General features: G+C 49.2%; 7 protein-coding genes across 7 annotated transcripts; 5 read left to right on the top strand and 2 right to left on the bottom strand.

Annotated features, from left to right (window-relative positions):
- Positions 1–1206: 1206 nt before the first annotated feature.
- On the bottom strand, positions 1207–3132 carry B0J16DRAFT_72250 (transcriptional regulator of RNA polII, SAGA, subunit-domain-containing protein). Its single transcript, XM_046134371.1, has 4 exons — positions 2693–3132; positions 2353–2639; positions 2196–2304; positions 1207–2140 (listed from the first exon to the last, which is right to left on the bottom strand). The coding sequence occupies exons 1-4, from the start codon at positions 2922–2924 to the stop codon at positions 1416–1418; spliced, it is 1353 nt and encodes a 450-aa protein (XP_045987061.1). The 5' UTR covers positions 2925–3132; the 3' UTR covers positions 1207–1415.
- A 243-nt stretch (positions 3133–3375) lies between these two features.
- B0J16DRAFT_282996 (Spc98 family-domain-containing protein) lies at positions 3376–6419 on the top strand. The gene is made up of 2 exons (XM_046123980.1): positions 3376–3628; positions 3690–6419. The coding sequence occupies exons 1-2, from the start codon at positions 3492–3494 to the stop codon at positions 6184–6186; spliced, it is 2634 nt and encodes an 877-aa protein (XP_045987060.1). The 5' UTR covers positions 3376–3491; the 3' UTR covers positions 6187–6419.
- A 3021-nt stretch (positions 6420–9440) lies between these two features.
- Positions 9441–9973, top strand: B0J16DRAFT_72222 (uncharacterized protein). Its single transcript, XM_046134370.1, has 2 exons — positions 9441–9542; positions 9621–9973. The coding sequence occupies exon 2, from the start codon at positions 9643–9645 to the stop codon at positions 9871–9873; it is 231 nt and encodes a 76-aa protein (XP_045987059.1). The 5' UTR covers positions 9441–9542; positions 9621–9642; the 3' UTR covers positions 9874–9973.
- A 1737-nt stretch (positions 9974–11710) lies between these two features.
- B0J16DRAFT_334546 (uncharacterized protein) lies at positions 11711–13641 on the top strand. Its single transcript, XM_046126966.1, has one exon. It carries the CDS (start codon positions 11906–11908, stop codon positions 13340–13342), a length of 1437 nt encoding a protein of 478 aa, XP_045987058.1. The 5' UTR covers positions 11711–11905; the 3' UTR covers positions 13343–13641.
- Positions 13642–14195: 554 nt separating this feature from the next.
- Positions 14196–16077, top strand: B0J16DRAFT_316824 (major facilitator superfamily domain-containing protein; the record flags this gene model as incomplete). The annotated part of the gene is made up of 3 exons (XM_046125331.1): positions 14196–14648; positions 14777–14919; positions 15123–16077. The coding sequence occupies 3 exons, from the start codon at positions 14196–14198 to the stop codon at positions 16075–16077; spliced, it is 1551 nt and encodes a 516-aa protein (XP_045987057.1).
- A 5375-nt stretch (positions 16078–21452) lies between these two features.
- On the top strand, positions 21453–23778 carry B0J16DRAFT_381038 (uncharacterized protein; the record flags this gene model as incomplete). The annotated part of the gene is made up of 2 exons (XM_046131129.1): positions 21453–21883; positions 21933–23778. 2 exons carry the CDS (start codon positions 21453–21455, stop codon positions 23776–23778), a joined length of 2277 nt encoding a protein of 758 aa, XP_045987056.1.
- A 1733-nt stretch (positions 23779–25511) lies between these two features.
- Positions 25512–26874, bottom strand: B0J16DRAFT_381037 (uncharacterized protein; the record flags this gene model as incomplete). Its single annotated transcript, XM_046131128.1, has 3 exons — positions 25512–26235; positions 26363–26578; positions 26789–26874. 3 exons carry the CDS (start codon positions 26872–26874, stop codon positions 25512–25514), a joined length of 1026 nt encoding a protein of 341 aa, XP_045987055.1.
- Positions 26875–27095: the final 221 nt, after the last annotated feature.

Raw genomic sequence — 27095 nt, 5'->3', positions numbered from 1 at the left:
TACGGTAGTCTTAATTAGACTAATGGGCTGCAATTCACCTGCAAATTGATTAATACCAACTTAAAAGCTGGTTCCTTGGCTAACGTTAGTCAGGACTCTCAAGCAACTAGTGAGCGCCTCTAATTCCCGGAAGCAGAATCACCCAAAGCAACAGCAATGAGAATAGGAACGGAACTCCACCTTGTTCATCCCATTACTCTGTGTGGATATCTTTGGTATGCAATTACTATTACTTCGCAGGTGCTTCTGTGCAGCCTGACGCTCACGGGCTGATACATCATTTTTATGTCGTCTCTATATTAGTGCTGCCATCAGATGGTATCCATCCATCGGAGAAAGTGAGGCAGGCAGTTAGTTTCATCTACAATAAAAGGCTTGGACGTTGCCGTTTCTTTTAACTGAACCTCATGCAAACTAAAGCGTGCGTGGCTGATCTTCTGATCAAAGCGTCGACTTTGAAAGACGGCCACTAACTTACGAGGTACCTATGTGCCTCTGAGTTATGTCGTCCTTGGAGGAGGCTTGCGGATGGTTTGTTAGTTGGCACTCCAAACCCATTCCGATGTTTTAACTCCCTACGCCCAGCATGAACATTGTTCGATGATAGATACCTAGGCAACAACACTCGATGCACGCGCATGTTGCTGCATCCGTGCTCTGGAAGATGTTGAGGTCCATGTCAAGCCCAGCTTGAGGAAGCCGTCACCAGATTTACGAAGTAATAACGCAATAACCATTATTGAAGTTCAATTCTTTTGAGCAACTACATATATATTGGCCCCACAAGACCATCCGCCACCTCATCACTGGTACTGAACAGCTTCTGCCCTCATCTAGCTGCGCGGGTATCGTTCCTGCAATGACAAAGTACAATAAAAGTCCTCCCCATTCCATTCCCCCCAGTCCACAGCAAAGGGTTCTTTCCTCGTTCCAAGCATCCGAGAAAAGACAATGCTTACCCTTAAACAGCAATAGAAATACAGATAAAAGGCAATAGAGCCCATTCGACAAAGCCACGACCCAAAAGTAAAGCAGGGTAAAAAATCAAAACAAACCCAAGAACCCTTGCGCCAAAGATAAAGTCATCCGATTTGAAATGTATTCGTCCGGGTCCTCGAATTTTGCATGCCGTCGATCGAAGTACTGCTTTGTATCATGACTGTTGTCCAACGCCAGCTCCTTGCACGCCTTGCTTGTCCTAATCGTACTTGTCTGTTAATACGTCTATCGTCTTCGCTCCTTTCAACGCGGTGTTTTTGCAGACTGTTAGCTGCTTTTGACCTCCTGAGTAAGTAACAAACCGCCTCTGTCGAGCCAGTCTTGGGGCAATCCAAATCTGTTCTGTGACAATTAATCTGGCTGTGCGTGACTTTGACGCAGTGTGCCTCGTTGTTCACAACTCCGAAGGACAAGGGCTAAGATCCCGCGGCGAGACATGAATCCAAGACGCCGTCCAACATGTCAGCATCATGGCTCTCTGCGCCTTCCCACCAGGTCTCTGTATCGATATCCATAGCATCAGGATTTCCGTTTTGAAGTTCATAAATCTGTCCTCCATTCACGTCCAATCCATGCCTCTCGTGGGCATAATATTGAGGTGGTTGGTCATCAACCCAAGTGTAGTCTTCCCAATTCTCCAGCTCGCCTTCTCGATATCCGTAGATAACTTGAGTCATTAACACTGGGAACTGTGCCATCCCTGAGTCGGCCATCTCCAAAGATAGGCGAAGATCAGACATGCCGAGAGGACCTCTCTCACTGGCCGCCCGAGACTCTATCGGTAAAAGCCCTCCCTTATCTCGACCGATTTCACCTCGCGCCGCAGCTTCTTCTTCATATTCCAACTGTTGCTTGTACTTGTGCGTCTGGATCCAAGTTGTTCCTACGCCAAACCCAGCGCTACCCGATTCGCCAGGACCATTGCTCCTCGTACGGCTGAAGACCTGGGTAAGGACTTCTTTGATGAAAGTTTCCACGGCTACTGACATGAATTGGGGGGCATCGGAAGTGTGGCCGTTAACAAGCCCTGCTTCGTAGCAAGAGGGAAGCATTCGGCCAGAGATCATGTTGATGTCGGGGAATTCGCCAGATTCTATCGCTAGTGGTTGCGCATATCGTTTTCGAATCTCCAAGTCGAAATCTAGCACTAACGTCAGGTCCTCCGTAATACACATACACTCCACCAGAATACGTACTCATATTGTTGATGCCCCCTACTGTGGGTGTAGCATCTGTAACTGCAACTGTGGAAGGTTTGCGATGTGTGTCTGCGAAGACGTTCGATATGCTCTCGTGCGGATCCCACTTGATAGCTGTCAGCGGTTGAAACAGAGGTAGTATAGGAAAACCAACATCATTCTGTACTAAGTCCTTGATGCGCCTTCGGTCTCGGGTTGGCAATTGCATAACATCTCCCTTCAACCTCCGCTCAGCAGCATCGCCTGATACTGGCTTGGTTCCTGTCGTCGCCGCAGGCTTATCGTTGGCACTGACCCAGGGCGCCAGCCCTTGGTCGGGCATTTCTCGAGTGACGTTGCCATAGATAGCAGCGATGAGATTATTATGTAAGTGCTCTTTATCACCTGGGCCTGCGAGGATGGGATCTATTCTCTCCGAGTATTCGGCCTGATTCAAACGTCCTGGTGATGGATAAGCATGCGCAAACAAACAGATAGCGTGTGATGATATCTACCTATTAAGAACTCGCTGGTTGATTCCTTGTATATCGCCCATTTCTCGTTGCCTATAGCGGCTTTGAGTGCAGTATACAACGGTTCTAAATCAATTCGGGCTGGGATGATCTGGCTGGACTTTGCAATCTTTGGCGCACCAGGAACAGAGCCTGCAAGAGTCTTGTTGGGTAAGATAGGAGTCGTAAGGCCGACAGCTGGACGGCTCAAAGCCGCGGGGTCGATGTCTGGCATCTTGATAGGAGTCGAATCGGCGACGACGTCGCGTGCGGCAGATTAGCGCGGCGCGACACGAAGGAAAGACGCATGAGTTATATAAAGCGAGTAAGTGATTGAATGCGATCGCGGTGTAGGGGTTAGATAGATGAAAAAAGCATATTTCGGCGTTTAAATTGATGGCAGACTTGCGCCGCTGTTGACGTGAGGTTCGAAATGAATTAAGGGTTTCGAGTGTAGTTGGTTTTTGCCGCGAAGCATGCCCAGCCATGAAGGACATCAGCGCAAACTCAAAGTACTGTCTACCTAGGATTAGTGCCAGATTCAGGGCTGCCATGAGTACCCGCTACCTGCCATCCTCTGAAGCGCACTAAAGCAATCCGCCCTGCAGCAGCACCACCACCACCAACTTCTAGGTACAGTCGCGTCTGGCGCGTTTGAGTCTATTGTATCCATCTAATCAACCCGACTCAGAACTTATTCTTTACTCAGAGGTCGCATCTACAAGCTCGTTGAGGTCATTGCACTGCCCCGATACCCAATTATTTCCTACTCCTGGAGTCGCAAACCATTTGCGATGCCGTCATGGCCCCCGACCGTATCACCAACGCTATCGACAGTTTGATAACACACATCGTGCCCAGTGATCCCAATGATCCCGATGAAGTTGCGCAAGAGCGCCATGATACATGTTTTGAGATTGTCAAGTCTATAATAGACAGGTATGCATCCGAGTCCGTCTGACTTCTACCAATGCACCAAAATTAACTATTCACGGCTCAGTCCAGCCTCCCCCGCTATTTCTTCCGATGTCAACCATGCGTCCGATCTTATAAAACGAAAGCTCATCCAGAGCAACCCTACTCAAGCTCTCCGCTTCTCGAACCTCTATACACGACTACTGTCACTACCTGTGCTGGAGCACAAGTGGGCGATACTCTACCTTCTCTACCAGCTTGCCGATTCCCCGGATCCCAGCGAACCCCTCCCGCTGAGCCCTGTAAAGCCATCGGCGCCCAACTACCGAGATGCCATCAGTCGTGACGCTATAAAGCGGCAGGGTCGAGAACGCGCTACCAGGACGTCCAGGTTCGAGGAGGAGCAGTTCAAAGAGGCTTTCCAGCCAGATGGGCTCAAGAAGCTTCCAGCAAAAGAGAGCAAGCAACCGAGTAAAGAAGGGGAACCGCGGCCCGAGCCACCAAAAAGAGACGTCTCCTTGAAATCAACGTTATTGGCGAATAATTATTCAGAGATAGAACCTCCTGAGTCCGTCATTCTTAGAGATTTGCCATTCACTTTGCAAGGACTTTCCTCCACTACACTACCCTTCACAAAATCAGATATCATCAAATTACCGTCAACACTCCCGCTACCCATTGTCTCCTTGCTTCATACTCTAGCAGAGCCGTCATTGCTGTATCGTGGTCTCGACGGTTTTTGCAAGACTCCAGCCAAGGGGCTTCTTGGTCAAAGTCTAAGGGCGGCCATTCACGGTGAGCTCAAATCTTATTTGAGTCTGATTGCCACTCTCGAAAGTCAGATTCGAAGAGCTCTTGCATCACTTGATGAGGAGGCCCCAAGAGAGGGCATCGGAAAAGCTGGAGTCACACTCAAGAGATGTGTAGTATGGACTCGCGAGGCAACAATGGGTCTCAGACTCATGAGCTTAATAGCTGAAGAATCTGAGAAGAAGAGGGGAGGGCAGCTTGTGTCCCTTATTCACAGTTTCTCATCTTCTCACGGCGATCCTGTTGTTGCTGCTTTTGCCGAGAGGCTACTGGCAAGTTTTACGCGACCATTCTACGACATCCTACGACACTGGATATATGATGGTGAATTATCAGATCCTTTTCAGGAATTCTTCGTCAGAGAGCAGTCTCCCAACAAGGACATATCCAAGGCTAAGGGCGCGGGTAATGTTTGGGAAGACAAGTATGAGATTGATACGGACATGATCCCCAGCATCATCACCCAGGACTTTGCCCAGAAGGTTTTCTTGATTGGAAAGTCCCTTAACTTCATCAGGCATAGCTGCGGCGATGCTATGTGGGTGGAGGACTACTCCAAGGCTGCTTCCAAGGAGCTGAGGTATGGTGATACTGCCACCCTAGAAGCATGGATCGATGAGGCACACAAGACCACCATGAAGCGTCTAATTGACCTGATGGCCAACAAGTTTCACTTATTCAAGCATCTCCAAGCGCTCAAGAACTATATCCTTCTAGGCCAGGGAGACTTCATTGCCCTCTTGATGGAATCTCTCGCTGCTAACCTTGATCGTCCTGCTGGCGCACAGTACAGACATACCCTTACTGCGCAACTAGAACATGCCATCCGAGGATCAAACGCCCAATACGACTCCCCTGAAGTTCTACGACGACTAGATGCTCGTATGCTGCAATTATCCCATGGTGACATTGGCTGGGATTGTTTCACGCTTGAGTACAAGATTGATGCACCAGTTGATGTCGTCGTGACAGAATGGGGGAACCGACAATACCTCAAAGTGTTCAACTTCCTCTGGCGTATCAAGCGAGTTGAATTTGCAGTGCTATCAACCTGGCGGAAGTGCATGACTGGCGCTCGTGGCGTCCTACAGAATTCGGATCCTGCAGTTTCTCAGACATGGAAATCTACGCGGGGTGTCCTCGCTGAGATGATTCATTTTGTGGGTCAACTACAGTATTACATTCTGTTTGAAGTCATCGAGTCCTCGTGGGGTGAACTCCAGAAGCGGATCCACAAGGAAGACTGTACTCTGGACGACCTCATCAAGGCACACACACGATACCTTAATGACATTACACATAAAGGTCTGCTTGGAGCGAAACGACGCACGCATAGCTCCGACGAGGATGATCGTACAACATACATGATGCAGCTTGGCGAGATTCTTCGGTTCATGCTCAATTACCGAGACTCAGTTGACGGACTTTACAGCTGGAGCGTTTCGGATTTCACGCGACGCCAGGAGGCTGATGTACGGAGCACTACACGGCATACTGACGACCACGATGGCCTTGACACACCAACGGTTGGCTCTGGTGCTGTCGCATCCGAATTTCCAGTTCTTCAAGAGCGCCTGCGGCATCTAGGTGCATCGTTCCGAACTCGTGTCCAGATACTCTTAGGTGACCTGGCATATCAACCTGACGTTGACATGCGTTTCCTGGGTGTGGCGATGAACTTCAACGATGTTTATCAGCCAACACGGCGGAAAACGAAAGCGGCCCCGGGTACAGCAACAGCAAGAAGTGTTTCGACGAACAGGGGTGGCTGAGAAGTGTATTAGTCAACGTGGGGCGTGGCATAGAAGCTGAAGGAGATACTGTGCATAGCGTAACGAGCCATGTTTGTCGGTAGGGGGCGGAGTTCAATCGAAATGTTTATTTGGCCACACATGTACACTTTCTTGTTTAGCTTGCGGGCCTCTGTATGCGTCTGGAGCAACAGCGTCATTCTACTATGTGTGGCTCCCATTCGATACTTCAATGATAACGATACATGACATGAACTGAGTCATATTAAGTAATATGCACGAATGGTATAGTACGTGCGTTGATCCACAGGACTGGACCTGTATTCTGCTGTGATGCCTACCCTGGAAAGCCCGTTTCAGTAGGGCTTCATCTGGAACATGTGATGATCTCAACAGAAAGGGAACCCTCCCAGACTAATACGGCGATAAAAGAACTTGAGGTGCATTTACTAGTTAGTGCGTGGTATGCAATTCAAAGGCAATCGCATTCACCTTTTGAACTTTGGTGTCCCTCTCGTGACATGCTATGGCCACTCCCAACAATATGCATTTGTATTCGCAAGCCCCTCGGTGATCAGCCTCAGACTCAAAGATCGACAGGGCCGGGTCATGCAAGGCTGCCACACTGTGCAACGTGTCAGCTCCAATATCAAACGAATGCAAGTCTTAATCATGACACAATATTATACGACAGCACCAGCCTGTTAATTCCATTTACAATTACCGCAATAACACATACAGGAAAAAGCCGAGGCCACTGCTATATATGTTTTCAGGAGGAAGCAGAACTGTGCATAAAGTATGACCTATTTCCATACTATCTATACTATCTATACTATCTCTTCATTGATGTTAAACCCCCACGCGGGCATGTCTCCCGCCATCATAGTCATTGAACACTCATATTGAAAGCGAGATATATAGACCCATCAGGGAGAAAACGTCTTTGTTACGAGTTCAGAAGAGATAAGAACTAAGACATGTGTTTCAGACTGCCGGAGGTATGAAACCTGGCAGCAGCATGATGATAATCCAGAATCTAGGCTGTGTTTGTTTGATGCTCAAGGGAATGAGGGCAGCGCCTGCGTCAGAAACAAGGGAACTACATCCAGAACGATCAAGCCACCCTGATCGGGGAAAATAGAAGCAATGATACGATTGTGCTAACACGCATGGGCTTGGGGTAAAACGTACTGTAGGCCTGTGCAAATGAGAATACCTTCTCTATTCTCTTACCTGCCAGGGGCTCAAAGATAACAATACAATATGTGCATTCTGTTTCGCCATTTCTTGGTCAGTATTTAACCGCCAGGGGCGCTTGTCAGTATCATTAATCCATTGACTCAGAAATGGCTCGATAGGTATAGTACGTACTCCGTAGGTGGTTCTTGTTATTACATCTAGGTACTAAGGTATTGAACAAGCATTCCCCAACGCCAGTCATTTACCGCGAGACATTCCACGTCAAGGATGCTATCGTATCTAGACAGGGAAAAGAACATGAGCTCGATTATCGCACAAGGTAATTGTCTCATGTTGGTATGGAGACCAGAAATTCCTTGTACAGGAAATAAACTTTCGCTTCATGGTTGCATCTGGCTCAAACCCAAGGACCCAAGATTTATTGCATGAGGAGCATGGATTTGTAGGCGAGTCTCCACGAAACGAGCGAACTTCTAGAAGCTGTTATGACAAGGGAGCTGTATCGTCCCCACAAGTAGACTACATACTACTCTATGTACAGTGCAGTATCTCTTTCTTAAGAGATTGCGCAAGAGCACACAGTTGTAGTTGTACGCAGCGGCAACCAAGATAACTCGCTCACAGTGGTGGCTCTAGCCATTACATCTCTTTGACCAGGTTCCCCGGACCTTATGTAGGCTCTAGCTTGATATGTTTTCCGTAGGCCGCAAGATGATTTTCTGTTTTAGCACTTGCTTAGCTCCTCCACTGAGTTTTCTTGCTTATGCTTTCTTCCCCTATCCTCTCCCCTGTACAGAGTACCTCCTATGCTTCTTTCTTTATCGGTCTGAATGGCGACGTGTCAGAAAGATATGAACCTTGCAGGGAGGACTTAGCAGCATGTACGTATGCACTCAAATTCAATGGCTAGTTTCCTTCCAATCATGCTGAAGTCCTGCAGTACATTTGCAGTTGAAGAAATTATTGGTGGTACTGTAGTCGGATGGATAATCACAGTCACAGTCACACATCTATGCTTCATTTCGTTGGGGTTTTGCTGGATTCACCCGTAAATTACTGCAGGTATAGAAACCACTAGTAGCGTGCAGATGGCCTCAGGAGGGAAACGAGGACGTGCATGTCTTTCGCGGTATTGCCGTAACGCCTACCGAGAGGTTCGACGACGATGTGCACCAAGATTCATGATGATGGGAGGAACTGCGGGTCATCCCCGTATAGTCCCCCGATGATAGGAGATAGACGCCAAAACAACCTAGGACCTCATCAACATGGATCGCGGCATTTCCGGGGATGAGTGACTGTACTGTACTGTAGTCTTGGTATGGGAATGTGCTTGGGTCAGGGATGTCTTGTCTCTTTCTTTTCCAAGACCAAGGGTCTCGCTGTTGGGGCACGGAAGACAAATACGGTAGTAAAAGGTACTGAAGGTGAAGTACTGTACCTGCTTCACTAGTACCAAAGCCAAGACATGCCTCCCGCCCTGTTCCCCAGGTTTTCCCTATCTTGTGTGGTCTCACAGGGCCCCGCTTGAGCAGGCTCGCCCTGTCAATGCTGTTTGGCACCACCGTATTATATCGCGGTCTGCAACGCCCTTGTTTGCCCTGTCCGGGCTGGTTTTGGGAGAACTGAGTTGTTCATTCAGTTCAGATCAGGCCAATTCAGGTTCAGGTTGGGCTGGGCCGAGGCGTAGTTGGGAAGAATGGATGGGAGGGGACTCAACTCATCTCCCTCCTTTCCATATACTTGCTTGCCCCTTCCCTTTAAATACCTACCTACCTATTTAACAGGATATCCTTCACCCTTTATCAGGATCCCCCTTCCTTCCCCTTCCCTGGACGTTAGCTTGCATTTGCACCTTCCTTCCATTCATCGTCTCTACTACATTAGGCAGCTGCCTGACCTACCTCTAGGTTGCCTTATCTCTGTCTGCAGTTTTGAACGTTTATAACTTCTTCTCCACTGCCCCGTCAGAAAGTCAACCTCAGATTCCTGACCGTCGAGCTATCCTTTCCGTATCTAACTCACATTATCAACTCGGCCCGAAGAACATAAATAAGTCCTTCTCTCCACTGCCGCGTCTTCGGATCTACGACTTAGGCAAACATTCATCAACGATTCACCTTGTCTCCATCTGTCCCCACACTTTACACGCAAGCCGCTCTGTTTCTATTCTTGTATGTGTTGAATATCTTAGTACTTATATCCGCTTTCTCAGTCAGTATGTCTTTTTCTCTCTAACAATTCATTCACAGATCTTCAAATCCTCTAGCAAAAATGCCTGCTTCTCACACCTCATCGATCGAAGCCTCGCCTCGTAACATGAGACTGGCTACTTCACAAGAGCTCCTCTACACCAGCATCAACGCAACTCTCTCTACAAAGACGAACCGCCCATCAACCCCGGTGCATCATATTCAGGAAGATGATTATACCGTTCCAGCACCTCCCCCGCCCAGCCCTGTCAGCTTCAGGCCTGAACATTGGGCCGCTCCAAGTCGTCGCTGAACTGCGAGTCCCCGTGACAAAGCTGTTACACGGCACCGGCGATAACTCGTCAACTATGTCCTTGCAGATCAAGCAAACGGGCTAGACGAGACGCCAACTTGATCTGAGACACGCTTTGACCTTTTTCTCTTTCGGCGTTATTGTTGCGATCTCATATTGAAGCGCTCTGGAGTCCGGGTTATTAGGAGGGCAATCGAATAATGGGTGAATGGGATGTTTTGGCTTGTGGTGCAAGCCATAATGAAGGTGTGGAACTTCGGGCAAGGGCGTACGGGTTTAACACAAGGACAACAAAAGTTTTACGGTTAGGTTTGGTTTGTGTTTCTATTAGGAAACAAGTTGTTCTGCTTTTGGTGTGTTCCTTTTGCTGTAGTCATGTGATAAATACTACCGATTACCTGTACAATGGTGTCTGCCATTCGATACCTCTTCCGAGATTTGGCCTGGTTAAGATATGTTATGATCCGAAATACTCACTTGTTTTCTGTAGACATGTATACCTGGGTACTTGACCTATTAATACGACAACCTGAACAAGAGTGCAAGCCGATTTGATTCAATGCCGATATGCCTAAGTTTTGTCGAACATGGCGATTGCGTGACCAAGTACCTAACGGTGGCTTCAAGTTTCATACTCTGCTGCAGGCTAATAGTCAGACTTCGTTGTTACCAACTCCCACCACATTCTTAATGCATTTGATCGTACCCAACTGATTTGCCAGCTCGCGTCAGGTTAAATTGGCCGCTATGAGCCTAAGAGACAAAATAACACAGTCACTTTATCCCTCGTTAAACTGGCTTTCAGGCCACTTTATTCTGGCGCCCTAAGCCATGAAGGCCAACGTTTTTGCTGCGCGGTAAAGTCCGTACTGGGATTACGATTTGTATACACTACCTAGCCCTAAGTATGTATATCCGGAGACAAGTATGGAACCCTTTTCGTGACATCGAATGCAGGTGGTTGTGATTCGGAGAGCTTGCTGCTGAGTGCACATCCAAGCTGGATGCACATAAGCAGTAGGTAGGCAGCCAGACCGCCATTCCATGTCCTAAGAGGCTTGAGGAAGGTCAACATCCGAGCCTGGAGGGCTCAGTAGGGCACCAGCACGAGAATGGGTATCCTTGTTCCAAAGAAGATTGGCTGGCTGTGTGTTTCCTAATTCATCGATACATCGCAATTCAGATAAGAGATCCACGACGTTGAAGCAACGGGAGCCGAGGCGCGAAGCTCTGTGTAACTTGGCCGAAAACAACCGTGATTCCATGGAAACCGAGCATCACAGCAAGTAAATTGTATGCCAGTTACAGCCTATTAGCACTCTAAATTCGGGATTTGAATAAAACAGCACATCTTGGAGCGAAGCAGCTCGTGAGTCGATGGTAAAGACAGCATATCTACTTTAGGAAGAAAAAAAAGACCACTCCGCTGAGGGCCTAGTCCACTCCATCGAGGAGATTGTACGATCAAGTCTTCATTGTTGACAGCCTTGCGTGTTGGAAGTCCTTGGGTATATCCGGGGAAGCTAAAAGATATCACAGAAAGGGCTTTGGGGGATGGAAACAAGCCACATTACGACGTTGCTGAATTTGGCAACACGGAAGTGACGTCAAGGGAACTTGGGATATAGCATCATGGCCGAAATGAGAGAAGTGGTCGCTAGGTTGCTGCGGTGGTAGGCTCGTGCACCACTTTAACTTGAGCCCCAGGCGCGGGTGCCACTTTACGCGGAGATAACGCGCTGGTACGCGCCAGATCGCGTCGTGCATCCTCGCGTTCCCCTTGACGACGGAGCACATGCCTTCTTTTTTTTACGGGGATAACTCTCTCCTTCTCATCTTTGGCACTATCCTGGTGATTCGGTTTCGATAGTTCTTCATTGCAACTTCCGTCTTGTTCCTTTCTCATTCAATCACTTCGCGACTTCCTCACTTTTTATAACACCATTCCCACGGTCTTACTTTCCTTACTTGTGCCTTCCATTTTTCATCTTCCCACGCTCCTGCTCTCAATAGAAAAGGGCAGTCATTTAAGATGCCTCGAGCGACCCGGCGCACACAGGCTGCGCCTGCTACCGGCCAGTCTATCGCGAGCTTTGCTCGTGTATCAAAAATCCATACTCCTACCGATACTACCAAGAAAGCCATCGTTGAAACCCAATCATCAACCACCAGAAAACGTAAAGCAGCCACAGACGAACAAGATGCGCACCCGAGGACGAAACCTCGAACTGCTTCATTCGCTCCTAGTAGCGAAGATGAGCTTTCTACCTCAGTCAAGCGCTCTCTCCGACGCCAGGAGCCAGTCATCGCCCCATCCATAAAAGCAACGCCAGTGTCAAAGGGCAAGCGAGCAGCCAAGACAACTCCCTCAAGGACCAAAACTGCCCATAAGCCCGTTGTCTCGACACCTCTATCTGAAAACAAACGACAAGGAAAGACGGTGCAGACTAAGCTTGATGGCGTATTCAGGAAGCTAAACAAACCCACGACGGACAGGGATGCTCTACCTGCCCATCTCGCTGAGCTCGTCGATATACACAGAGCATTCGTCAAGACAATTATGATTCAACTTGCCCACAACGGAAACAATTCTCCGATCGACATACGCACCCTTGCTCCTCATATCTCACAGTCCTGGGGGAAACGCCAGGTCACCATCGAGGATATTCGTCGATGTATTGCGATTGAAAGCTCGACCAAGCACAACACTCGCTCACCATTCATGATTGCAGATTATGGCCGAGGAAAGATTTGTATCGAACGTTCTTCCGCCGGGATGGCGCCAATCAACGAAGAGCGGTTACTAAAGGAGTTTGAGATCAACTTGCGATCGTTGGGCACTGAACGCTCTGCTGACGATATGGACGTTGACCTCCCACTTGATAATCTTTCATTGAATGAGCTCCCCAAGGTTGACATCAAGAATATGGGCAACGGGATCAAAGCAAACCCCATCCTCAGCAAAGGACAACGCGCGCTCTCGGAGCTCAAGAGTGGCATCGCGAACAAGCAGCATGACAAAGAGGTCAAGCAAAACGTCATCTCCAACAACCCTCTCCTCAACCCCGATGGAACCAAGATGAGCCTTCTGGACCGGCTCCGACTCAAACAACTGGCCAAAGCCAATGAGCCACTCCCTCCCTCAGGTCCCGAGCTTCAGCGTCGCGCAGCTCTCAACCGTGTGGGCGATATTGCAGCAACTATTTCCATGTTAACTCTGTCGAATCCCATGTCCCTACCACGACAAGCCTTCACGATGGCAGTCATCCTCGAGAAGCTCAAGGATTCTCTTCGTATGCCAGTATCGAAGGAGGAGGGCGCAGCTTGTGTGCGCTTGATTGCGAGTGACGTTGCCCCAGAGTGGCTACGTATCGTTACTATTGGAGGCAGGGAAAATGTGGTCGTTCAACGCAACAACCAACCTGTTGACCGGATATTACAGGATCGTGTACAGAAGCTGCTGGGCTGAGAAGGAAGAGTAAGGAGACGAATCATGTATTATTTTTAGGTTCTGGGAATACCCCGTGTAGAAAACACTTGTTTTCTTGTTAGAGTCAAGGAAGGATATGCATTTGCACAAGCATTAGAAGGAGTTGGCGTTGCAGGATCGAAACCGCCAACAAGGCGCTGAACAATCATATTTGTACATAGAAACAAAATATAATTAGAACAAAGTAAAAACACACCTCTCGAGATTCTTTCGTGTCTTGTGATGATGATATTCGTAACAACTGATGGATGGTTATCAGTCAGACTAGTCGGCCCCTGATGTCCCGAATGTTCGGCCGGTGGTCCGAAAAGAGTGGATACCGGCGACGGAAGCACCGTTCCGACTCGGTAGATGGCACCCTGCGACCATGACCACATCCGGGTTATTCCCAACACATAACAGAGCAGGATTGGATCGTATGCACCAAGCTTTCCGAGAAGTGGTGGTTTGAGAAGTCAGAATAATGGGTGTACCCGTCAGGAAACGGATGTTGATTACCGGTTATTGGTGATCGGGAATAATGAGAGAACAAGTGGATATTGGAGGCACACTTACGGACCAAATACCTGAGGGGTGATTGATCAGTTTAAGTTGGGATGTGGTCAAGGAATAGGGGAGAGGATTCCGAAGCTCGGTAATACCTTTCTTTGCTAGGGTGTGATCAGAAATTTCATAGGCGAGCTGCCCGTACTCTTTCTTTCTCTGGGTGCTCTGCTCAAGAGGTCAACTCGGCCTTTTGATCTCCAGTATTCTCCATGCCATTGGAGACAGACCAAGGTCGGCACCGCTCCGGAACGCCAAAACAAACTTGGGAAACACCAATGCAACCACAATGAAGGCCTCGCAAGACTCGCCTGACGAAGCGTCGTCGTTGTCATCTACCATGGGCGACACAGAAGTCTCATCGCGGATTGTGGCCTCAGACCCAATCCCAAGTCCAGAAACCATCAATCGCACAACATCATGTATATCGGGCCACGATGCTTTCGAGCCAGCTGCTACAACCACCACTCCGGAGGGTGACGCACTTTATCGAGAAGCTGGCGACGAGATCTTCGATAAGGTATCTCAGGGACGAAAGAGGGCGATAGTGACAGTCTTGTCGTTTGGGGCATTCTTATCGCCTATATCGAGCACATCTGTGTTGGCGGCGACACCAGAGGTTGCAGCGACTTACAACACGACTGGAAGTATCATCAACCTGAGCAATGCGGTGTATATGATTGTCATGGCTTTATCACCCTTGTTCTGGGGGCCAATGAGTCAAGTGTATGGAAGACGTGTTGTGAGTAACCATTGCCCGTGTTATATGAAATATGTGGTCGTTGGTTAGTCAGTTAACCTTGGGTGCTATGCTCATGAGAGAGGCTATATAAGTGTCTACGTACGTACTCGAGCTAACATAAACTTCAGGTGGCTTTATCTTCATCAGCCATGTTCTTTGTACTGAGTTTGGCAACCGCATTGGCGCCCAACCTCGCCTCGTTCATCGTTTTCCGGGCTGCTTCCGCCTTCGGAGGAACAGCTTTTATTCTTATTGGTCCCGCATGTATTGGGTAAGTAATTAATATTCTGACTTCTTTGCACTTTTGCCAGTAGCTGCTCGCAAAGCGTCTTGTGAACAGGTTTGGCGTTATCGCGACTTGTAACTAGTACATCCTGTGATGGGATAACTGCTATTGTTGTGGACGCGGCTACTATAAACAGAACTGGCAAAGAGAAGTGACCATATTCGAGGAACAGTACTGAGACAGGACAGTGATATCTACCGCCCGACGGAGCGCGGTGCTGCCATGGGCTGGTTCTTAACTGGAACTCTCGTCGGACCTGCCTTTGGACCCTTTCTGGGTGGTATCATCGTAACGTATTCGTCCTGGAGGAGCATTTTCTGGCTACAAACAGGACTAGCTGCTGCTGGGGTTTTGGGTGTCTATCTCATTGTATCCGAAACGGCCCATCAACTCAAGATCGACGACCTGAAGACGCTTTCAGGCAAGAAGAGGGCACTCACAATTCTGAGCATGATCAGTCCAATGCGAGTACTGCGGCTGTTTCAATACCCCAATATTGCCCTGGTGGCTGGTGGCAGCGCATCCTTGACTTGGAACATGTACAGCCTCCTGACGCCCATTCGATACGTTTTGAACCCCCGTTTCCACCTCGAGACTCCGTTGCTTTCGGGTCTCTTTTATTTGTCACCGGGCTTCGGTTATTTAGCTGGGACATTTGTAGGGGGTCATTGGGCGGACTATACTGTAAAGCGGTGGATAAAGAAGCGTGGTGCTCGTGTTCCTGAAGACCGACTTCGGTCTACGCTGCCTTTTATGGGTGCAATTATACCGGGCAGTATGTTGATCTATGGCTGGGCTGTAGATCAAGAGGTTGGCGGCATCCCGCTTCCAGTCATCGCCATGTTTGTACAGGGCGTTGCGCAGTTGTTTTGTTTCCCGTCGTACAACACGTACTGTCTTGACGTGATGCCAGGCCAAGGGGCTGAAGTAGCTGCGACAAACTTCTTTGCCAGATACTTGGTCGGCTGCGCAGCATCCGCCGTGGTTCTACCAGCAGTCGAGGCAGTCGGCATCGGATGGTTCTCTACTATTTCAGCAGCATACTTGATAGTCTCAGCTCTGGCGACCATGGCTGCAATTCGATGGGGGAAGGTCTGGCGAGAAAGAACCCAAGCAAGACTCGAGGGCCTAAGGGAGAAATAGTCAGAGTCCTGGAGAGTTTCAAGTGGAACATGGAAGAAGTACAAGGGCGCCAGCCTTTCCAGTAGAGTTGCGTGGAACAAGGAGCCGAGACATTAGCCCCGAGACTGTTTTGAAACGAGGTATTTGGCTTGTGAGTATCGGTAACGAACTATATAGATATAGTTGGCTACATTACGATGTGGAACAAGAGAAAATAACCAACTTATAGCGAGGATTTTGGAATGTAGAAATATTCAATTAACCGTTGACGGTATTTCGTGCTTTGCCAGTGCCGTTCCAGCCCATACCAAGTGAATCCGCCAGTAATATCGAATAGTACCTGGGTACCTAGATAGTCGATTGAATACATTTATCATTGAATTGCTTCATAGCATACAAAGCATAAACTCGGCAACCCCCAGAATCGGACGAGAAAAAGAAAATCATGTGACAAGGCAAGCCCGGTCCAGCCTTATATCATCACTAACACCATTGACAGATCAGATGCGATCAATGGATCGTGAGACTACGAACTACTGTTGTTGTTGTTGTTGTCGTGGCGTCTTCAAAAAGGGAATGGTACATCTAGTTAAGAGATGACACAACGCGTTGGATATGCTTACGGATACTCTAGGATCGATTAGAATTAGAATTAGGCATAGCAAAGTTACTGTACACGGTGGTACTACTTTAGCTCCAACGTCGGGCTGTTTGTTGGCCGACGATACGATCCATACAATACGGTACGGTACGATAAAGAGCAGAACGAGTCTCGGATCTACGAATACTCGTGTCGAGATATCGCGTGTAACGCAATGCAAAAGATCAAGACTCCGAGCCGGAGATCAAACAACCGATTAATCAATCTCAACCTGTGTAATTAAATTGGGATGGGATGAGAAAGAAAAAGGCCCCGAAATTAAGATGAAGTTGTTTATTAGAAGCATGCACCTGTAGATTGGATGCAAACACAGGCAGGGCTGGGTCAGTACAGTACAGTACAGTACAGTACTCGGTAGGGGGGTCAGGTATTTCAGAAGCACTCAATGGATCCAATTGACCTGAATTGATTGGATTGCCGCGAGACCCGCTTCACCGTTGAAATGACCTCGAGATTATTAGTTTAGTCTGCTCTCCTAGTATCAATTGGGCTTGGCTAAGTTCCATACTTGACTCTGTATCCGTACTGCAGTGCAGCATAGGTAGAGTATAGCAGTAAGAATCAAGGAAATGAGTATGACCCATGAGGGATACAGAAACACCCAAGCCTCACCAACGGGTAGGTATTTTTAAGAAACATGGTGGTTGCCATCAACTATTATCGATATTATATAATACTGTACAGTAAATTACAGTGTCCGTACCCCCAAATAGACATCCATGGTCAAGGGCATCATCATGGATGTTTGTTCTGCCGTCAGCGTGTTTCTGTACCCTAGGTCCCTACGCTACGCTACACGGTCGAAACACGAACAAAGGGACCCATCACATCCTCAATAAAAGGGTCCTGCCGTGGAGCATAAACTATATCTCCAACAATAGTATAAGCTTAGTTCATGCCCGAGTCACGGTTGTTCCTGGAGAGTCTATCACCAGAGATCAATCAGTTGGACGACAGGATATAATGACCGATGAGCGATCTAATCAACTCAGAAATCAGCCATTTGACGCAGAAGCAGAGAGAAAATAAAAAACCCCCGAGCTGTCAGGGCTGGCTGCAGAATTGGCTCGCTTTCTTCCTTGGCTAACTTGGCTTGCTTGTACTAAAACGACCAAGTTCGTGTCGGCGACCCAGTAGTTAGCCCTTGGCAATCCTGCCGTTAAATATGGGCCTGGGCATCTCCTGGTTCCAAGGGCAGAGGTAAGGTGAGGTGAGGTGTTGTGTTGTCTATTATTGTCAACATCCAGTGCCTTGTTCGTGTTCCTGTGCCGTGCCACCTGTGGCGTTGAGGTTGGTGTCCCTTTCGCGATGCGAGGCCGAAAGCTTGGCTTCAAGACAAGACGGGATCTTTGGATGAGGACAAATGCAGTGCCAAAATTGAATGGAGCCGCCATATATGCTACCACGTTGTATTGCTAGAGACTTGAACAAATATAGTACAGTACCTACCTAGGTACTAGTTAGCTAGGTCAATTGCTTGATTCACTGTGGTCTCTACCTAGGCAAGGCCGATGATAGTGGGGGTCAATGTCACTACCTATTCTTGATGATAAGTTGACAGGCTTCATGATGCAGCATCCTGCCTCGTTCGCATTGGATCACGTAGGACCAGGGTGTAAAGCTTCTACAGCCATAGTTACAGAATGAAGCATCAGCCTCTATCTCCAACCAATTCTCCCTCATCATTGCCCGCATTCGTGAACCATCAGTAAGATAATTGGAGTAGAATCAAGGGGACGCGTGGCGGGAGGACCCTCACCCTTCATTCAACCTCGTCCTCCAACAGAAGGGGGGGCGTGGCCGGATGCAGACCAGGGTCTGCTTTGCTTTGCTTTGCTTTTTCGCTTCGCTTGGCCAAGATAGACGGACTCGACTCTGGAGACTGTAGACGATTTCGAGATGACATGCTAGTTTGAATGACTACTTCAGCCGCTTGTTTCCCTGTGCCTCTTGCTGATAATTTTGTCATCTTCAGGCCAACTATAGATAAGCAGCTCGTCCTTCTCGGAAACGTCGAGACGAGATGAGATGAGAACAAGCATAAAAGAGGAGGGCCACTTTGAAAGCTGATTTGCCAATCACACATGCTCCAAGTCGATTAAGTTCCAGGGCCATGTGCTTCCATCATTGTTCGAACAAATAGTAACATTGACCGGTGATAGCGGGTTGTGGTATCTGTAGAAACGGCGGCAACCACAAAACACTTACGAATTTCATACCCGACACCATGGGATCATGTTACAGAAAAGAGCCGCAACCGGACTGTACTGCTCTGGTCTTTGGGTGCCGTGGCGATTGACATGCGGATTCAACCCATGAGAGTTGTCGATCAGGAGTTGCAGGACGCGCAACCACGGGCAGGCATGGTAATGTTTGAAGCTTCGAGCTCCATCATGAAGCGTACCAAACTTGAGCTACGGCCAGCAAAGCCTCTCCCTTCTCTAACAATAGGGGCGGACTGGCCCTCGCTCGTAGACCCACGACGCGGAGGCCCCCAGTGCGCTTTCTGGCTGTTTGATTGGGCTATGAGCGACAAAACCGCTTACCAGATTATGGCGCAACGACGAGGGAGGCAAGGCTTGCGTCAAGGCTTAGCTAGCACATACGTACTGCACATACAGTATCGGAAAGGCGATTCTTCTCGTCAAACCTTCCGGACGGTAACGGTTGGTGAAGTATCGTTTGCATCATGGTAGCTGATTGGAAACGCCAAAAAAGCAACACGGCAGTAGTAGTGATAGTATTGACGGGCAGCTACAGCGGTACTGTCCTTGGAGCTGCAGCGGGTTGATTGATTGATTGATTGATTGATCGGTTGATTGAAATGTCAGATCAGCGGGTACGGATACTCAGTCAGGTTCGAAGTCGTAACCAATTGAAACCGAGAAAAGCCCCGATGGCTTCTCACGTTTGAACGTTGGTTGGATGTTAGATGCGAATGGCGCTTCTGATTGGAAATTTACTATGCACATAGTACCTCCGCCTTTCCAATCCTACCCCGGGGAAAATGAGAAAGGCAAGGCCAGTCGTTGAGTTCGCTCGGCAATTTCTGGTGCGAAAGAGATGGCGAGGGTGGTGCTAAGAAACTGCTTTTTGCCTGATTTGGAAGACCCGGGACCCATTTTCTAAAGCTTGAACGGGTCCCTGTTCCAGTATGAATTCTTTGATGTTCTCCAAATGCCTGACCTTGAACCAGAGCAGAGGAGAGACCCTTGTCAGCGAAAGACTTGGCTTTGGATGCACAAGCTTCCCTTCCCTGCAGGCTTTGGCTTGGTCTCGGACAGCAGAATGAAGGACACCTTGCACCAAAAAAGAAAACTCGATACAGGCAGACCAGGTGTCGGTGACCACCCAGATCAGATCCATTATCAGCGGGTTCTGCCACAAGACTCGTCCTGTACTGCGCATAATACCTCTAGTATCCGTACCTTGCAGAGCAACACAGCCACGGACTGGTCTACCTAGATCTCTAAAGATATCGGATACTGTAGCACACTCTGCGCCGTGCTGTGCGGTCGGGTCGGATGCTTTAAATAATCAGGTACTATACCTTAGGTCCCGGGCCCTCCGTAGCATAGGTGAGGTGAGGTTACTTATGTACTGTACTGGCTGTCTAGGTGATAAGCCGCCACCAAATGCAGACGGGGACCTAAATTGCCTACTACCTGATGTACGTTAGTACTTAATGCACCTAGGTAGAAAATGAAGCAAGAGAACAGTACAGTATCAAGTTGTTGAACCTCTGGAATAACACAGTACAACTTTTCCCTGAAATCTTGTTGGTTTATTGGATGAATATCCTCTCTGAATTGTCGGGCCAGCTACAGAGCAGATCCCAGCCATGGAGTCTACCCCTACTTACAGTCACTGTATGGGTACCTCAACAAGTTCCATAATTGTACCCCTTCCGCTCCTGGTTGCTTAGTGGACTCCGTAGCGGGCCCTTTCCCCTAAGTACATTTGTCCTCTGCTGCACTGTTCTTTCCTCCCTTGTCCCCCTATCGCCCTCTGGCCTCTACAAGTCTGCAAGGTCCTGGCCCAAGGATAGCAACCCCTTGTCCCTCCCGTGTCCATAATCCAATCCCTGCGCTGCCTCTCCTCTCCTGGTCCGGTTAGGTCTGTCTTCGCTTTTTTTTCTCCCTCCTATCTATCTCTTCTTGATTCAACTTCTTTTCTCTTATTTCCCCCCTCCTTTCTCTTCCCCCTCGTCAACGCCTTTCGCTCTTCGCTCGGTCTGTTCATCGCTTTTCTTGACGACGCCCTCTGTTTCGCTTCTTATCGCAAACTCGGCAAGCACCGGTCCTCCCCGTGTTGCTTCAAGCGTTTGCGTGTCGCGCCGTGCGATTGTGCTATTCCGCCGCCTCGCCTCCTTTTTCATCTAATTGCCTCCGTCTCATGACGAGGTAGCATCGTCGGCCGCCTAATTTACGCTCCTAACCGGACAGCATCTTTCGTCGACCTCCCTTGCAGGATATCTCGACGACTGCCAGTCGTTACTTTCAATTGATTCTCCGGTCAGATCCGCCTGTACCTGCAACTTGCTCAACGAACCCTTCGATGTCGGCCGGCTCCACTCAACTTTCGCTCCGTATCTAAGATAATTTTCGTAACCACCTGCTCGCCTACATCTATACATCACACGTATCCGCCGCACAAAACCCCGCGACTCGACCAGCCCTCGGCCTAAGCGTGCCAGACTCTTAAGCCTAGTATGCAGCGGCGCCATTCAGTCACCATGGCCGCCCGCAACAATAACAATAATTCGCGAGGCCCCTCGGGCAGGAAAATTGATCCTCTTCTCCCCTACTCCATCATCTCTGAAAAGACCAAAAAGCCTAGACTTAGGATGCGGTCACTCTTGGGGCCATGCCATGCCAGACGAGTTTTCACCTGGCTTCTTGGTGTGGCCTTCCTTATCACTTTGATTTTTGTAAAGTCAAGGAGTTCCGGCTACAGTGTCGGCAAGATGAGTGGTACCAAGACGCAACAGCCCATTGCGACAGCTACCGTTGTGAACACACAAGGCGAGACTGTTGTCATGCTTACTGGTGATATGGATGGTGATGGAAAGCTCGAGACCGTGCCTGAGAGCGAGTACGTTACTGCCGATGAAAAGAAGGAAGTTGCTGCGCAGCTTGAGAAGATGCCCTGGTTGAGATTCCCTCAGTACGTTGACACACTCCGGTTTCCCCTGCATGACTAACCTCACCTCCAGCCTTGATGGTTACTTTCATGGTCTCCGAACTATCGTTAGCAAGGCTAACTTGATTCCTGAGTATCCCAACATTACTGACAAGGCGCCTTTGCCTTCTCCTGCCATGAGCGACCACGTACCTAAGCCTCAGAAGTACATTCCATACGATCATGGCAGCGACGTCAAGACTTGCTACCTCGATGCCAAGAAGACCGTCCCCGCCCCAGATCTGTATGCTTATAACGGTGTTCCCCAGCATATGCCTGACCCCGCAATCGGCTCCTACAAGCTTCTCGGTATTAGGGATGATATCTGCTTCGACCGTTTCAGTCGTTACGGGCCTTACGGCCTGGGCTATAGCAGAGCTCAAGGTGGTCTGGATACTGGTCTGGATACCGAAGCCGCTCACAATGAGGCCGTGTGGGCAGAAACCGGCAAAATCAACTATATTGATGTGAACTGGGCCGACGCACAGGAAGATTGCTACAAGGTCAACAAGCACCGCTTCAAGCAGGTCAACGCCGACACTGGCGAGCTTTCGGAGACCAGCAGCAAGAAGGGTCGTATCGCTGTCGTCGTCCGTACTTACACTGGCTTTAAGTGGACTGAGCTTGCTGTCCTGAACTTCCGAGCCCTTATTAGTGAGCTTTCGCTACGATCGGGTGGTGAATACCAAGTCCATTTCCTGATGCAAGTGCGAAACATCGACGAACCCATTTGGTCAGACAAGTGGACTGTGCAGCGTATCATCAACGACAACGTTCCCGCCGAGTTTCGAGGTCTGGTTTCGCTTTGGAGCGAGCCCCAAATGAGATTGATGTATCCCGGCCGGTTCGGAGAGACGATCGAGAACCCCAGTGGCGCTGACATTCACGGCATTTACCGAAGCGCCCATTTCCCTCTCCAGGTTTTCGCCATGCAGCACCCCGAATATGAGCACTACTGGAACTGGGAGATGGATATGAGATACCTCGGCAGTTACTACGAGTTCTTTGACCGCCTTGGCAAGTGGGCGAAGGAGCAACCTCGAACCCTTCTCTGGGAGCGCAGCGCTCGCTACTACATTCCTCCCTACCACGGAACATGGGAGAACTTTTCTCAGACTGTTCAACATGACACCCTGGCTTCTGGTCGCGCTCCCATCTTTGGTCCCCTGTCCTTCGAGGGTAAGGAGCAGCTACGACACGACGAATGGGGCCAATCTATGATGCCTCCCTCGTGTAGTTCTGATTCCCCCGATCGTTCCAAGTGCGGTGTTGGCGAAGAGGCCGATATCATCACCCTCAACCCACTGTTCGATACCGAGCAATCAGGATGGGTTTTCTCAGACGATGCTACAGGCTACAAAGCTCCTCCTCCTCGACGATGCGCCATCATCACAGCATCTCGTCTTAGCCGTCGTCTGCTGATGTCAATGCACGAGGAAGTCTGGCGATACCACCACACCATGTTCTCGGAGATGTTCCCGCCTACCGTTGCTTTTCATCATGGTATGAAGGGAGTGTACGCCCCGCATCCCATCTTCCTCGACCGAGCCTGGTATCCTTTTAGCGAAATCGATGCTGCCTTCAACGCTGGCCGTGACCACTCAACATCTGGCCCTGGCAGTCCCTTCGACCAGCTCAACGAACACAATCACAAGGGCACCAGTTGGTACTTTAACAGCGAGTTTGCAGGTCTTTTGTGGCGCAGGTGGTTGGGCTATGCTCAGCTTGACGGTCGTGGCAAGCATGGTGGCCGTGCGAACGAGGGACATGAGCGAGGTGGCAAGACGGAAGAGCTGAAGGACACCAGCAGCGGCCGGCTATGTCTGCGTGGTATGCTGGTGCATCCCATCAAGTTTGAGCATCCTTCAGAGAAGCCTTAGACTGGGACGCAGAAATATTCCTTCAATCCTGTCGCCGTCATGAGCAAGGCGACGCTATTTGTCCATCCTCGACCAGCGCACACGACAGACATCACCACGCACATATGCATTTGCAGGAGCATTTGTACAAATATACCCACGACTATTACTGAATGGCAAGACATCCGATTCCCAGAACTATGATGAGAAGGGTGATGACGCGAATTCTATGCATCTATTTTTACCAGTTACTTCCTTCGCCCGGCTTGCATTCCGTTTACGGACCTAGCGAACTTGTCCTAGACCTACCTAGACACTTTATTATTTGAACCTTACCTATTATTTCTCTTTCACCGTTTGGGTATTCTCTCCAGCTAAGGGTTTCCACAACGTCGTCCTAATCAATTCCTCTCATCCCCAACTGGGAATCATACAAGGTTGTCTGCATCATTCAAAACAAAAAACCTCTGTTTTAACTCGTCTGTTTATTCTCTGTTCTCGTTTTATCAATCAGTGTAGCATGTTGTTTCTGGGTATGAGGCATCCAGGACCAGGCGCGGAAGGGTTCTCCGCCCATGCTACGGGGCGTTTTGGACTGGGGGATTTTGGGAAGACACATGTGAACATGGTGCGACTTGTATAGATTCGATCTAGTATTAGAGGCGGCAGTTTGGAGTGAGATTTCATCTTGGGTTTGAAACCAATTTCGAAGCCGGTTCCGAGTCATGTTTGTACCAGTGCCCTTTGTGATGCCTGTTGCTAGAATAAATATTGCTCTCTTTTAAGGTTAGAGTTGCTTCAGCCAAACTGGCAACAATTCTCGTCAAATTAGGATTGCCTATAAAGCAGCCATACGGTCGGCCAACGTCCTTGATCTCAAAAACAGGATAAAAATTGACAGTTGCAAACGGTTGGAAGGACGCATAGTATTTGCTGCCAATTATTCTAGATAAGCCACGAAAGCATTTCCCATATAGCACAATTTTAATTGCAAATAGCTACAAGACAGAGTTGCCTTTGGTTGGAGTGAGTCTCCTAATGTAACAGGCGAATTTGTACCTAGGCACCCAGCCAGAATGTGCATAGTGCATACTACGAGTTAATAAGCATGTTACTACTGGCCATCAATAAAGAAATGCTTAAACGTTGTGATTGATTTGGTCGAGAACCCCTTCGCCTACCTGTCATCCATCCTATCATCCATATCAGCCTTTGAGGTCAAGTTTCTCGGGTTTACGTAATTGTAGCAATTCGGAATAACAGAATATATAACTCAAAAAGAAAAACTAATCCTTGGATAAACGATATATAATTTGATATGCGTATCGTGTAGAATCATACCGCGCCATGATCAACTACCTCTAGACCCATCCCATCCTCCTATCCAGTCATGAGCTATGCTGATCAGACGGAACTAAAGGGGCGTCACGGATGTCCAAATGGCGCAAAAGTCGCCAGGCAAAGAAACCAGGCACAGTAGGCGAAGCATGAGAGATAAAAATCCATTCCCCAGGTATCAAACGCCTCTGACGCCGTCAACACTCAAAGCCTACAACGCCGTCACGCCCAAATGATGCGAAAATGTGAGTTTGGCTCAAAGGCCGGGCGAGTCGGTACAAGATCGCCAATAATAACGTGACGCTTCGAGGTTCTCACTCCTCATCGCTGCGACGTTATCTCAGAGAGTATACCGAGAGGTAGATGCTCGATAAGCATGTTTAACACATGATCGGTCAGCTCCCGTCTATAGTATCTCACTTCCTCAGAACGGCATCGTAAATGCTCACTAAGCCAGTGATGGCAGTTCCGGTCAAGATGCCTTTGTAGCCACCGTAAACGGCCCTGTCGAGACGCTCAATGGAAAGGTCATTGAGAAGGCCGCCAAAGTTAACGTTCTGACCGTAAACAACGAATGAGACAAGGGCCTTGACAATGCTGAAAGTCAGAGGGTCCACGACATAGTCGGCATGGCTTGGACGAGGGCGACCACGCGAGGGGGGAGGGCTCGTGGCGCTGAGATTGAAAAAGTAGCCAGCAAATGACGGGATGACAACGCTGGTCAGAAGCCAGGTCAAGGCAGGCGACCAGAAGCTGGAGGTGAGAAGCAGGAACATGTCAGGAACGTAGACAGGGTAGTCGGGTGTGCCAAGAGCGCCAATGGCGGGAATCGTGAAGGCGTAAACATTGCTCAGAATTTCGCGACGGACGTTCCACAGTTCCCAGCCTGCGACGCAGAAGAGGATGCTTGTGACGGTACTGAGCGTGTCGCGCGTCGCATGGCTAACTTCAGTGATGCCACTTTCCTCGTACATTGACGAGACGCGCTGGCGCACGATGCTGGTTGAGCGATCAACAGCCAGAGCTACGTCAGCGGGGGTTGCAGGTAGTGCAATGCTCGACGCGACTTGAGCGAAAGCACGGCCAGGAGTTTCAACGAGTGCGGTAGATGTAGCTATGGGAGAAGAAGCATCGTCGCTCCTGTCGCTCAGACGATAGGATTGTTAGCTGGAATATTCTAATGACAGCGCGCAAGGCCACCTCGGCTCGCCTCGACTCTCGCGAGTACAAGAGGCGCTGGCGTGACTATTGATGAAGGGCGACTCACTCAATCGATTCTTCCTCCACGGCCTTGGAGGGCCGTCGCCGTACTACCTTCAGGCCATCTTCACGAAAGATTTCCTTCTTGACGGGTGATCCTTGAGCCTTGGAGCGACTGTTGAAGTAGCCAGCGAGGTCTGGGTTGGCGAGAAAACGCGACGAGTTCTCGGTAAGGTAGTTGTCAAGAGCTACGCCGAGGTCGTCCTTCTTGAAACCGTCGAACCTACATCAAATCATGTCAGCGCGACTGGCACAGGCGGCTAAGCGCATGGAGGGGTCGTGATGATGCTAAAGTGGGCGCGTCGCGCTGCGCCTGGATGCGTCCAAGCGCAAACAATAGGGACAAGGAGACAATGCGACGAGTTGATTGTTGCCGACGATTGTTGCGCGCGCATATGGTGTATACAGGTTGACGGATGACGGCTCGACTCACTCAAGTAGACCGACAGTCTCGGCAAGGGTCTCTAGTTCGCCCTTCTTCTTGGTCTTCAACCATGAGTTGTATCTATGGGTAGACATGTTGAGTATGCGTTTGTCGCGTAGAGTGTGGGGGTTTAAGTGTTCCAAAACGAATATTTTGGCGCAAAATATGTAGACGTACGCGTCGCAGTTGGATAAGAGAAAATGCACAAAATGAAGCTGAAGATGATGATGGCAAGAGTAACTCGGATGTGGTGTTTGGGGGGGTTCCAGTTCCAGTTCCAGTTGGAAGGGTGATGACGGGATGACGGGAGTGCTGA

Source organism: Fusarium flagelliforme (assembly GCF_020744385.1).
Source record: "Fusarium flagelliforme strain FIESC 12 MPI-CAGE-AA-0113 chromosome Unknown B0J16scaffold_2, whole genome shotgun sequence".
Taxonomy (NCBI): Eukaryota; Fungi; Ascomycota; class Sordariomycetes; order Hypocreales; family Nectriaceae; genus Fusarium; species Fusarium flagelliforme.
Note: the sequence above shows the minus strand (reverse complement) of the source record. Positions and strands in the feature narration are given on the sequence as shown.

What these genes read in the sequence shown, in the direction of transcription:
- B0J16DRAFT_72250 (XM_046134371.1), bottom strand. Translation starts at nt 2,924, where the DNA reads ATGCCAGACATCGACCCCGCGGCTTTGAGCCGTCCAGCTGTCGGCCTT. An exon ending in AACCAGCGAGTTCTTAATAG is followed by an intron (nt 2,640 to 2,692) that starts GTAGATATCATC and finishes ATCCATCACCAG; the next exon opens with GACGTTTGAATCAGGCCGAA. An exon ending in AGGACTTAGTACAGAATGAT is followed by an intron (nt 2,305 to 2,352) that starts GTTGGTTTTCCT and finishes ACAGCTATCAAG; the next exon opens with TGGGATCCGCACGAGAGCAT.
- B0J16DRAFT_282996 (XM_046123980.1), top strand. Translation starts at nt 3,492, where the DNA reads ATGGCCCCCGACCGTATCACCAACGCTATCGACAGTTTGATAACACAC. An exon ending in GTCAAGTCTATAATAGACAG is followed by an intron (nt 3,629 to 3,689) that starts GTATGCATCCGA and finishes TTCACGGCTCAG; the next exon opens with TCCAGCCTCCCCCGCTATTT.
- B0J16DRAFT_72222 (XM_046134370.1), top strand. Translation starts at nt 9,643, where the DNA reads ATGCCTGCTTCTCACACCTCATCGATCGAAGCCTCGCCTCGTAACATG.
- B0J16DRAFT_334546 (XM_046126966.1), top strand. Translation starts at nt 11,906, where the DNA reads ATGCCTCGAGCGACCCGGCGCACACAGGCTGCGCCTGCTACCGGCCAG.